At 39.5% G+C, this 12072-nt stretch overlaps 1 protein-coding gene across 4 annotated transcripts in view; it reads right to left on the minus strand.

The window, feature by feature from the left end:
* The window catches only part of enox2 (ecto-NOX disulfide-thiol exchanger 2), a 126243-nt gene extending 115089 nt beyond the window's left edge, over positions 1 to 11154 (minus strand). For all 4 annotated transcript variants that reach the window (XM_076011898.1, XM_076011920.1, XM_076011927.1 and 1 more), the window contains exons 1-2: positions 11015 to 11154; positions 6067 to 6157 (exon numbers count right to left, since the gene is read on the minus strand). In XM_076011898.1, coding sequence (XP_075868013.1) covers positions 6067 to 6091 — 25 coding nt within the window. In that variant the 5' untranslated portion in view covers positions 6092 to 6157; positions 11015 to 11154. The remainder of the gene's footprint in view (positions 1 to 6066; positions 6158 to 11014) is intronic.
* Between the last annotated feature and the right edge of the window lie 918 nt (positions 11155 to 12072).

Raw genomic sequence — 12072 nt, forward strand, 5'->3', positions numbered from 1 at the left:
CCTTTCCCACATCATTTTCTCTTCATTCAAGTGAATGCCTTGCTCTTTTCAAATGTTTGTAGTCCCAAAGAAAAAAAGTAATGTTGGGTTTCTGTTCAATTTAAGAACAGCTAAACATACCTTGGCTATTGAAGTTTTTATTATTATTATTATTATAATTATAATTATTATTATTATTATTATTATTATTATTATTATTATTATTATTATTGTTGTTGTTGATGGATCAGTAAAGACCAAAAACAAGACTTCTGATTTACAAAATTGTGAAAAAAAAGGTAAATGGAAAAAGTTGTTTAATGTGATATAATACAACTATTTTATTGATGATTACAGATCTAAAGACCAACGCCACTTCAAAAGCCAATGGCGTCATCAAGGCCAAATTCTACCATAGGCGGTCAAATTAGACTGTGGAGGAGAGGCGGTGATTAAAACATGGTTGTGGGGGTCTCTGGCTGGGTGTTCAAGCTGAAATGTGCTTCATTTTGTACAGCCATGGTTGGCTGACGGTGACACAAACGGATAATGAAACTTCTGAAGGGGACTCAATAGCACTCCAGCGTGCACATCGTCTCAGAAGGCTCCTTTTAACAGTTCAGCTCCATAACTTTAGTTGTGAAATTAATGACTATGCATTTAGTACCTGTTACATATAGCGACTATATAGCAGCAGCACTTCACTTAAACACTTAAAAGTATTTAACTGGGGCACACTGGCTTGGCTTATGAGTTTCATATCCTATTCTCTCCCCTCCATTGTGGTGAGTGGAGTCTCGCTGCACTGCCTTTTCTGTCCGGGGGCCTTATCTGGCCGTGAAGCACTGAGCTCTGTGCTGCTGTCTCTATTGGCATGGTGATGGAGGCGAGGCCTGCCATCCCAGATAAACCTCCCTCTGTTCTACGTGCAGACCGGCAGGCTTCATTTTTTGCTGCAGGTGTCACGGAAAATGTCCCCATAGCAATTAGACTTAAGTGCTGCTGGTGACATGTTCATGGGGGAATGACAGAAGATGCACGGAAAGCAATGACAGGAGGATTAAGACGGAGGCAAACAGCCGAGGAAAGGCAGAGAGGACACCGAGAGTTGACATGGTTACCAAAAAAGAAAACACAAAGTCATCTTTGAACAAGTTAGACAGCACATAAATTATCTTTTCTTTTATCTTCACCAACAGGTTTCAGTTAGAAATCAAAAGCCAATAACAAGGTTGAGTCAAACCATGTAAATGTTTACATTAAAAGTGTATATTTTAAATGACTGCAGCACTGTTTTTAATGTTTATTTTTTTACTTTTACTTTTGGTCAAGCACTTTCGGTTGCATTTAATGTATTAAAGGTGCTATACAAATAAACTTTGATTTGATAATTATATATCTATATATTGTATGTAATTGTATATTACTAAAATTGTTATTGTAATTCTATATCACAAAAAAAAAAAAACCAAGGCAGACAAAACTGTGTCAGTCAGGTTGTAGTAACCCTACAGTAATGATGGTTGTTGCTGCTGCTCCAAAACTGTCAATGGGGGAAAACCTTGTTACGCTGAATATTCAGCAGCCCAGCTGTTACCAGGTGGCAGGAGAGTGGATACAAAAAGATTTAATTGAATGCACCAACAGTTTGTCTCCATAGAAACTATTTAGTTACCCAAAAAATGGGAAAATAAGTGTTGGAGCAGATTAGAAAACAAAATTATATTTAGAATAGGAGCACGGCTGACACTTAATGTGTACTTGTTAAGAAAAATACTTTAAACCCGAACAATGATATGTTTAAGAGGCTGGAATATCTATATATATATTTTTTTTTAAAGAATTCAAATATTCACCAATGGGCTGGTTTGTCTGTGAATAACGAGGTCCATGTTAATGTAGGGACAGACATGCCACCTTGCCAGGCAGGGAGCAGGACACTAAAGTGGCAGATTAGACCACCTGGCCCTGCCAGACTGTCAGCCTATTTATACCCGGGGCAATAATTTACACCACGGCTACCCAGTGGCAGAGAAACAGCAACTTGGAAGGAGGACGCTCAGTGTGACACCCCCGTGGTGAAGACAAAGGGAAAAAAATGAAAAAAGTGACCTTCTGGCATCTTTTTCTTCGGCTTTCCCTGAGGATTGGGGGAAGTGGGAGGAGGCTTCGGATAACGTCCTCTTCTGTCACTGTGTTCTCTCTCATCCAGCCCAATGAAGAAGGGAACGATGTGCAAGGGTCATACACACACTTTCTGAGGTTGTGCATTTTTTACTTTCAATTGGGGCGCTTACCAAAGATACGGACACTATGTTTTTAAATCCTGCGGTGCTACATTACACATTTGAGTCATTCCAGTTTTTGTCACAATGTCACTGCTCGTGCCTAAAAGATGATTCCCGTCTACAGTCAATAAAAAAATAAATGGAGGAACACATAAATCAAGGAGGCTAATCCACAATCCCTATTGAATTCAACCAAAAACACCATCATTTACAGCTCCTTAACGTGACAGAAAGTCCGTTCAAAGAGGCAACAACTGGAAGCTGCAGCGAAACGCTCTGCTGTGTTCAGTAAATCCTAAAAGGGTGGTTGTACAATTTGCCTTTCATTCCATCCCGTTGAAATAAAGCCAGACAACGATTTTCACATTCTGATGACTTTATTTCAAATCCTCTCTGGCCCTGTTAAAATGGCAATTCAACAAAAATACTGTGGCAGCCTCTAACTACTTATGTACCTAACAGGAAAAGTAGTCTCATGTCTGCTGGGCAAACTCTGCAATTAAACCAGGCAATGAGTTGTTTAAAGTCAAAACCCCCAGAGAGCTGTATTTTTTTTTTTTTTACCCTCTCCTGCCTCAGGATCAGACATTTTCCTTCGAGTGGCACGCTAGTGTAAATTGGTGGCACCAATATTTCACTTCAGAATGTAGTTCGCTAATGAATATGTCACTAAATAAAATTAATGTGTCACCGCTTTATAGTGGTGCAGTGAAAGCAAAGACTTTGATTTTCGAGAAATTACTCTCCAGTCCAATTATCAAAGTTAATGTATCGCTGGTGTCATCCTAATTATGTTCCTTTACTACAAGTTTTGCAGCTATGAATATTACATTCAGAAGACTTCTGTAAAAGACCTGACACTCATCTTCAAGAATCAAACTTTCCTGACAATTCCTTCCCAGGAGTTGGAAAAAACACTATATGCTCTGACATATATGCAAAGCAGAAACTAGGCTTTAAGTGCACTGACTATTTTAAATCAAAACCATCTTGACCAAACTATCAGGGGATTTGTGAATAAAGGGGAGCCTGTTCTAACATCGCTAACTCATTCAACTTTACAAGCTTTACAATGTTCAAACTGTAATAGGCTCGCTCATTTTTCTCTATTGATGTAAATAAGTAGAGTTACAGAAACCATATAGGCTTGAAAGATTTGTCTGCGTGGGAACAAGAGTTGGGAGAGTGTGTGAGTCCTTTAACACACCTCACAGCCAGACACACAATTAAAAAAAAAATAACAGTCCTTGAGAACTAGATGAAAATACTGTAATAATCTGCCTAGGCTAAAATGAGGACTGGTTCTGCTTAAATTAGAAGAATATGTTAAAAGGGGGAGAGAGTGGAGGGTTGTTTCCACATTAATCATGACAAAAATTTACTGTATCACTGCCACATTGCAGCCTGGGTTCTGTGAACCAATAGTTTTTTAATGAAAAACAGATATTAATGGGAAACATGGGGCTAGCATGTTATTGTCCTGGCCCACAAGCCAATTTGTCAGCGTGAACGCGAAATTAATGTTTGTTCTGGTTCTTGAACATAATAAGATATTCCTCCTAGACAAAAGCGAACAGCATTGTGTTGCCTTGTTGTTCTTGAATAGCATGAAATAATGATCTAAAAAAATTATAATTTGGTCCAACAGCGCAACTAGCCAGATTCTCAGTCCATCACCACCAACACGGGCATTTACCTGTAAACCCGTGGAGAACGTCTGTGGTTGGTCAGCAAGCTCTGTACCTCACTGCGTGAGCACCTCTTTGCAATAGTGTGCAATAGTCTGCACCAAGTCCATTCTCCTGCCAAACCACAGAACCAGCTTTGTCCAGCCTACTCCTGGCTCCTATTCTCTCCTGGCTGCCACCCTTGCAGGCAACAACACACGGCAGCAGGGCCTAGCAGTGCGACTCGAAGCCTGCGTTGCAACGCAGTGCAAGTGGTACAAGCTGTGAGCCACAGAGACACATTTGCATTACAGAACCACAGTTCAACTGTCAAAAGTCACAATTTATTTCAACGCTTTAAATGCTGTTTTCCCTTGACATCTGCAAATGAGCTCGTCATGAGAGGAAAGGCTAAGAACAAAAATTCCATGTTGTGTCGGTAACTGTGTTGAAAAATTGAACTACTTTCAGGACTCTGCCATGTCTCTTATTAGAGTCAAGGTGACAAGGTTTCTTTTTTTTATGTCTTGCAGTGCTAAAAAAAAAAAAAAAAATTGAAAGAGCTTTTACAGAACCTCAGACTCAGGTGTTGCAAAAAATGTGATCAAGTTTAAGATTGAAAAAAAAAAAAATCACCCCAGAAGGCATTCGTTGTTTGCAAAGATCAAGAAGATGGCAGAAGGGGAAAGAAAAGCAAGGGTGTCAAGTGATAAAATAAATCAGTTGTTTTTGTGGCATCTGACCGGACGTTTGGTCCCATATCAATGAATATTGGCTGATAGTGGACATCCATTATTAAACATTGGTCAGTTACAATAAATATTTTGTATTTGTTTTAAAAGCTATTAAAATAAAAAAGATTTTTCAATTTACCTCGTGCCCACCATTGTTACTCTGCATCACACCTACTGCTTGGTGCAACTGTATCCCATAATGAATAAGTCATAAGTGAAAACAGAGACTAGCTTTGGCAAATTAATTAAATTCTGTGTCTGCATTTAAATATGGAATATTTTTGCTCATTTTGGTCATCATCACCAAAATGAAAAACATATTTCAATGAAGCAAGAACTTTGAAATATATCATGATTCTATTCCTTTAATTACAACTAGATAATTATGCAATAAAAAAATTACAATGCGTCGCAATAATTGAGATGGTCAAGGCTCTAATTTGTCCATGTGCTGAAGCGCAGCCATAGAATGTAGCTGTGGGAAACTACAAGCATGTATCCCACATATCTGGTAGTTAGTCGCTCTTCAGTAACAGGCAATTAGAGGAACCCCTGCTGTTACCTGCTGCTCAGTCTAGAATTATCAGCCCAAGAGGCGCGCAAACACCTGAGCCTCTGTATCGAGGCAGAGCAATGTGTTACTTTGTCACAATCAAAATATAATTGCGTGGTATTTGAATGCAAGGTAATCTAAAAATGGCAAGCAAACAAAATTATTTCAGACGACCAATTACTTTCACACAAGACTTCTGCTTTTGTTACACCAATTATCACTGTCGACACCTTATAGCTGTTGTGCAACGTGCAAAAAGAACATGTTTAAATTAAATCATTGCAGCAGCAGCAGTTGTAGTGATCGTAAAGTGATTCTGCAGTGATGGAGAAGAGCAGTACACAATGCAAAAATTCAAACGTTGGGGCAGAGGACAAATAACTCACAATGTCAGGGAACACCCAATTAGTAATGGTGCCCATTTTTTCCCCAACTTATTTCAACATATCGAGAAGGCCTGATTCTGACCTGACTGTATTCGACTGTACGCTTTTTCTTTGCTTACTCATTTATTTTACAGTTCCAAACTGTGTAACCTGACAGTAAAGCTCTTGGGAACACGGTGAAATTGGGCCACTTGCACAATGTAGTGTAAATCCAGTCTGTAACTGCTCTGAAGCACAGTCCTTCAAACCCAGGAGCTCAGGGGAGCTCTCCAGTGAAGGACAGATGAGACTAGGACTGCACTGACATGTTCGATTAAACCTACATCTTCTCCAAAAATAACGTCTTAGAGTAAAATACAAAAAAAGCACAGAATACACTGAACTATACATAAATTCTTAATGAACACATTACAGCCCCGGTCCTATGTTTAACAGGATGGTCGTGAGTGGGTTTCATACTTGTGTTGTTGCAGTCATCGAACATCTTCTGTTTTGCAACCGGCCAGGTAACTCCTTACAATATTGCAGTCGACTCGTGTCATCCCTGAACCTGAAGAGAAATAAGAACCATATAGTAGAGTATTAATAAACATAACCTGAATATGTCATGTGCGCCACACATACAAAAGTCTTTGAACGTTCTTTTGAGCCTCTCTTCAGAGAGCATGCAAAAAAAATCAATCACAGCCATATTTTAGAAAGAACGTCTGAGAAAGAGAGAGAACTGAACTGAAAATTACCCCAGAATAGCGTTTAGATGACTGGCTCAGTAATAGAATGAATTCATTTAGTTCTGAAATGAAGATAAGCCAAGCAAGGAATTGGAAAGCATGTTTTAGTGACAGGACGTTGGGCAAGCAAGCAAAGTTATATCGTCTATTGTTGTGTAATAAGAATAATACGGTTAAATCACTGAAGGGGACTGTGGTGTCTAAAAACATGCCCATGTAGAAATAAAAATAAATAAAATTCACATGGTGATTTTACTCTTGGATCCGAGAAAGGACACAACATGTCCCTAATTCTAGACTTGCACTAACGCAAAGAGTTTTCGGCCAGCTTCGACCATGTCACCCGCCGCCTCATTTGTGACTATACCCATGCCCTCTCACACTCTCAACTTCTGGCTCACACTGGCCAAGAAACTATTAAATGTAATGAGAATCGATAGTGTGCTGAACGTATTGGCAGTCGGGCCAGGAGCTGCTCTCCCTGCCGTCTTTATTAGTGTGGAAAAAGAGTGCGACTCAGTTCACTAGCCTGCCAGCTCTAAATAGGACTGCACTGATCACAAGGTCAGACTGGGCACAAAATCCGGCCCTTTAATTGGCTGTGTCACTCAGTGTCATTTCAACAGCAGTCCGTCTTCTCCCAGGTTAACCGAGGCCGCCACCAAAACAGAGCAGTTGAGAGAGAGCTGGGGCGAAAGCCTCGCCGACTGGTATATGAAGATGAATGACGAGGGAGCTCTCCAAGAGTGAAACAAGCTGGCCCCTCCTTCTTAATGGATGGCGTATGGGAACACGGCACAGAAGGAAGATTCCTGTTATTTAAACGAATGTGAGATTTATGTGAGAGTTCAATTTCCCATCCAGACTGTAAAGGGTGAAAACATCAGGAGGGCTAAGACTAATTCCGACTTAAAAGTCAGGGCCACATTCACACAGTTATGGAAGGGAACATCAAATCACTTTGGGGGGGTTTGGCCTTATTTTTTTCAAACAGGATAAGCTAAAATATGTCTGATTTTTGCCCCCAATATCCATGACTCCATCACCCCTCTTTATTCGGTAATATTTAATTAGAAGTTCCCAAGTGCATTCGCAGAAATCATCTGTGTTCAGATTTTAAGATTTTAATATTTGCACATCTCTGTAAGGTTATCAAGTGTCTTGCATTGTGGCCAAAACATCCATCCGACGAGTCAGAGTTTCCACGTTGACTCCAGTCGTCACAGTCATCATCAAGGACAACATTGTTTTGTCAGTTCAGTCCATCCAGCTCGGATTGTAGAAGCTGCTCTGACAATACCCCGTCAAATCCTTTCATGCAATAATCCAAATGTCTGGCTTTTGGAAATATAAAGCTCTGTCAGAATTGTATCCTGGCTTAAGAACTGAAGTCATTCTGAAAAGAAGGTAACCAGCCACAATCTCTCGTCGCAAAGCCACAGTGACAGGGCCAAGCCCATCTTCACAAGCGTCCACCAGGGTAAGATTGTGTTTCAGTTGTACTATCATTTGAAGCTTAAGTATTAGACAGATTTAAGAGAACTCAAATGACCAATTCAATCACTAAAATGTCCATCTTCAAGTGTGGTAAAACGTTTCTCGCACTATGGAACATTAGGAAATAAACAGGTGTGTTTGATATTTTCCATTTGTCATACTTGCTGGCAAAGCCTGGCAAAGCCAGCAAGTAAGGTACAAATGACAAGCTGCAATTGCTCACCATATGGGAAAAATGTTAAAGTTTCTGTATAATAAAGGCTTACAGTTACTACAGGAGTTTAATAGGATTATTTTAATCATTAAAATGTTCAGTCTCATTTGACGAAAAGTGTCCTTCTTCTTTGTCTCTTTTTAAACTCTAGAACTTTGACTGCCTGGTCCAGACAGTCTTGGAGAGGGACGCTGAGGTCATCCACTCATGATCAAGCAACACAAAAGAAAAGACATTCTTATTCTGCTCATTAGCAAAAGTAATCATGTTCAGAGCAGAGCACTGCACCTTTTCCATGCTACTTGATTAAAATGTAAGTGTACCCATCTCGCTATCTGTCAATGTCATTAGAACTTCAAGACTCGCCAGAAGATGAAATTTACTTCACACCATTCAAAGATTTCACAAGTCCGGCAAGACCCGATGAGTCGATTTGCCCCAAAGCTGAAAATCCCCATCCCCTAAATGGCTGAACCACAGAGAGTAATAAAGGGTATTGGCGCAAGGTAGTCAGGCCACGTTCAACAGAAATGTGTTCGGTTTTAGGCAATAGAACATAGTGTGTTCCATACTGAAGGTCTCAAAATCCAATCTTATGTGAAAAAGCAATGTAATACTCACTAATGAAAAATGGCACCTATCTTAGAAAGCAACATATATACACATATGTTTTGTTTGGGGTTTTTTTCCCCAGCGCCAGAGACAAGTCAGACAAAGCATAAATGCATGACGCACAGGGCAGTATTTGTTAAACTAAATAACACCTTAAATTACTACTGAATAATGCTACATAACAGGCAATATACACAAGGGATGAATAATATTTATGAAAGTAATAAATTATTAACCCGATGTAAACACAAATCTATTGGGGTCTATGATTATAAACAACAATTAAAGCTAAACATATAAACGTAAATTACAGCCCTTACGCATTATGAAAAATATCCAAAATCTTGGGCAACTTTTGTGTGCTGTTATGCATTTGAAGAGACTACTGTGCAAAGAAAACATTTATCTCTCTCTCTCTCTCACACACACACACACACACACACACACACACACACACACACACACACACACACACACACACCTCAAACATGCAAGAGATTGAAGTACAAAACACAGGGGAAAATATGGGGAAAGATGTTAATTCAGCAGAATCCACGACTGAGTGCCAAACATATAACATGTCAAACTGGAGTTCAGATTACATTGGCACAGATGCAGTTCTTGCTACTGTAACCATAAATAAGGCGGCAGGCAAGCTCCTGAACCCAATCCTCCACGTAAACAGAACAGCATAGAAATGTAACGCTACCTAGACACGCAGAACTAAGACCTGTCATAAAAATTAAACATTATTCTCCCAGCTAAGGCTACACATTAGTTAATCTGTACACAAGTGATATTTTTTTCCCCTGTATCTGAAGTTTGTTGAGTCAGAAAGTGTTATTGTTGATTGATAACAAAATAATAACACACAAAAGCAAACCATACTCACATTTGAGTTCTATACCAATACACTGCTGTTAAACCCTAACACTTTACTTTGCAAACATGCTGTACAGCTCATCGGGATATATAATAGCTGAGCAATAACCTATATTCATAAAATAACCAATTTCTAAGCACTTAGGAAAATATAATGGAGAATTCCTTGCTACCCATTTCCCAGCAATGAATTATTAAAATACAATGTAAAGAATATTGCTATACAGACAAAACCAAATTGCATCCAAGATAGCCTTTATGAGAGAAGCCAGTCAATTTTCTTCCTTAAAGGCCTGTTTGATTCAATGCTTTGGATTTCAGTACAGACTTTTGGTTTTTCTTTTGACAGCCACTCACAGTGGTCTGGAGGAAATTGCGTCCTCCTTTTAAAATCAATACGAGGATTAACCTTTCCTATCTGTCACCTCGATTAGCAAAACTGGGAGTCGAGATTTCGGATTATACCTGAGAAATTACCTGAGAAATGCTTTAGCTCGTTATTATACTTGGAACCCCAGCGCTGTATTAGACCCCAAATATCACTGGCACAAGGTTACATTTAATGACTCAGTAATCCCTAAAATCTCCTTTAAAGAAATGTGCCACAGCCTAAGCCATTAGGGAAATGAATGTGCAGAGGTGCCTTCTAGAATGATCCTGAATGCTTTTTAGTGGTAAACTGTGCAATCCCTCACCTTCATGAAAGGCAGGTGGATGATGTTTTTTTTTTTTTATGTTTACATATAGAAACACACGTAAGGAAATAGGATTACCCTTTTCTTCTCCTCTAACATTTAAGTTTTGTGTTCGTTTTTGGGGGGGTCTTCTGCAATAGCCTGTTACGTGATCAAATGACTGAATTATTGTCTAGAAACATAATGCACACAACAATACATCTAATGATACATTTAAAATGTAAAGATTCGTTAAAGCTTTCATGAAGTGAGACACCAACACATGTGAGCTGTCCCTTCACATAAGGAACCATTCTGTTTTCATTTTATGAAAAGTCTTGCTCTTTCCACTATTTTCTGATATTTTTTGTTGTTTTGAAGTTGTTGACGACTGTAAACTTACTTGACATGAATAACTGTTCACACAAGACCATGAGACTATGTAGAAATGTATAAAAAATTGGCCAGCGTTAAGCCTACAACCGTTACTCGTCACGCTAGATAAATATAAACAGTTTACGTAATATCAGTTGCAAAATCAATAACTCCAGCCACGTTTTTGTATTGTTTTGGGACCAGAGCCGAATTATAAATGGGAAATAAATCAGCATGATACTACATTTCAGCTGACATTCCTTAAATTCTTTTGTGGCGAACATGTAAAACTCACTCCGATGTCAAACTACGTTACCGCCTCACTGACTGTAGCAGCTAACAAGCTAACGCTAACCACCGTTGACATAAGTTAGCCCCGCTAAAGTAGCCGAAATGAGCGAAAACGTAGTTTAAAAACTCACCTGGCTGTGACGTTCACCCTCTATAATAGATGTGTGGTTGTTTAAAGTTGTCCTTAAGTCCTTACGCGACGCCGGTAATCGCTTTTGAAATACTTTTAGTTGAATGGGTAACCAGGAAAGCGTGTCGTTAGCAACCAGAGCTGTCAAACAACGGAAGTGCAAAGTACGGCAAGCGACAGGTCGACACGTGCTCTTTGTTGACGTTTTTCCCCAGCTCGTTTGCGCGAACAGTTTGAATGATAAGTCAAAAACCTTATAATATATCCTTATGATAGATAGATAGATAGATAGATAGACAGATAGATAGATAGAGATTCATTGCACTTGTTCTCTCTGTTATGTAGTGAGCCACGTATTTCTGTGCACCCCAAAAACCTTGTTTGGATTTGCATGGCTTAGTTAGTGAGAATATCCATCTATGATAACGTGGAGTCTACTAACCTTCAAGTGTATCCCCCTTGCAGCCAAATGTGTTGACCACCAGAATGTGTAATTCTAATCAAAATCAGATAATGAATTAATTTCAAAGTATCACTTTTACCTATTAGAGAAATTAATCCATTTTGTGTGTAATTCCTCTCTTCTTGCTGTCGGGTGCCATGCCATCTTCTCCTCTGCTGCTTATTGTTTCTCTTCTGGTGGCTAAGCTCTTTCAGTGATGCTGGGGCATGAATAAAGCCAGCGATATCTAGTGAATTCTCATTACAAGGGGATTATCATACGTGCCAGCATGCATTCCACTCCCACATCATTAAGTGTTTTGGACCATTTACAGTCATTTACACCATTACTAATGCTTTTTCTTGCGCCCACCCTTGCCCCCCCCCCCCCCCCCCACCCAACCCCCCTCCCCCACCCCCAGGCTGGTGATTACATTTCACATATGTTGACTAGTGAGCAAGCATTTAGCTGCTTTGGTTGTTTGTTCTAGCATGTTCTACCTGAGAATCACTAATTGCGTCATTACAGGCTGCTTGATGTTTTTTTTTCTATTGATCGTCAGAGTAAATGCGGTGCCTCTGACTTGCAGCTCATGCTGCAGCTGGAAAGGAGACTGT

The sequence above is a fragment of the Nelusetta ayraudi genome, unplaced genomic scaffold, assembly GCF_046127955.1.
Source record: "Nelusetta ayraudi isolate G7.1 ecotype Tasmania unplaced genomic scaffold, CSIRO-AGI_Nayr_v1 ptg000005l, whole genome shotgun sequence".
In the NCBI taxonomy this organism is placed as follows: domain Eukaryota; kingdom Metazoa; phylum Chordata; class Actinopteri; order Tetraodontiformes; family Monacanthidae; genus Nelusetta; species Nelusetta ayraudi.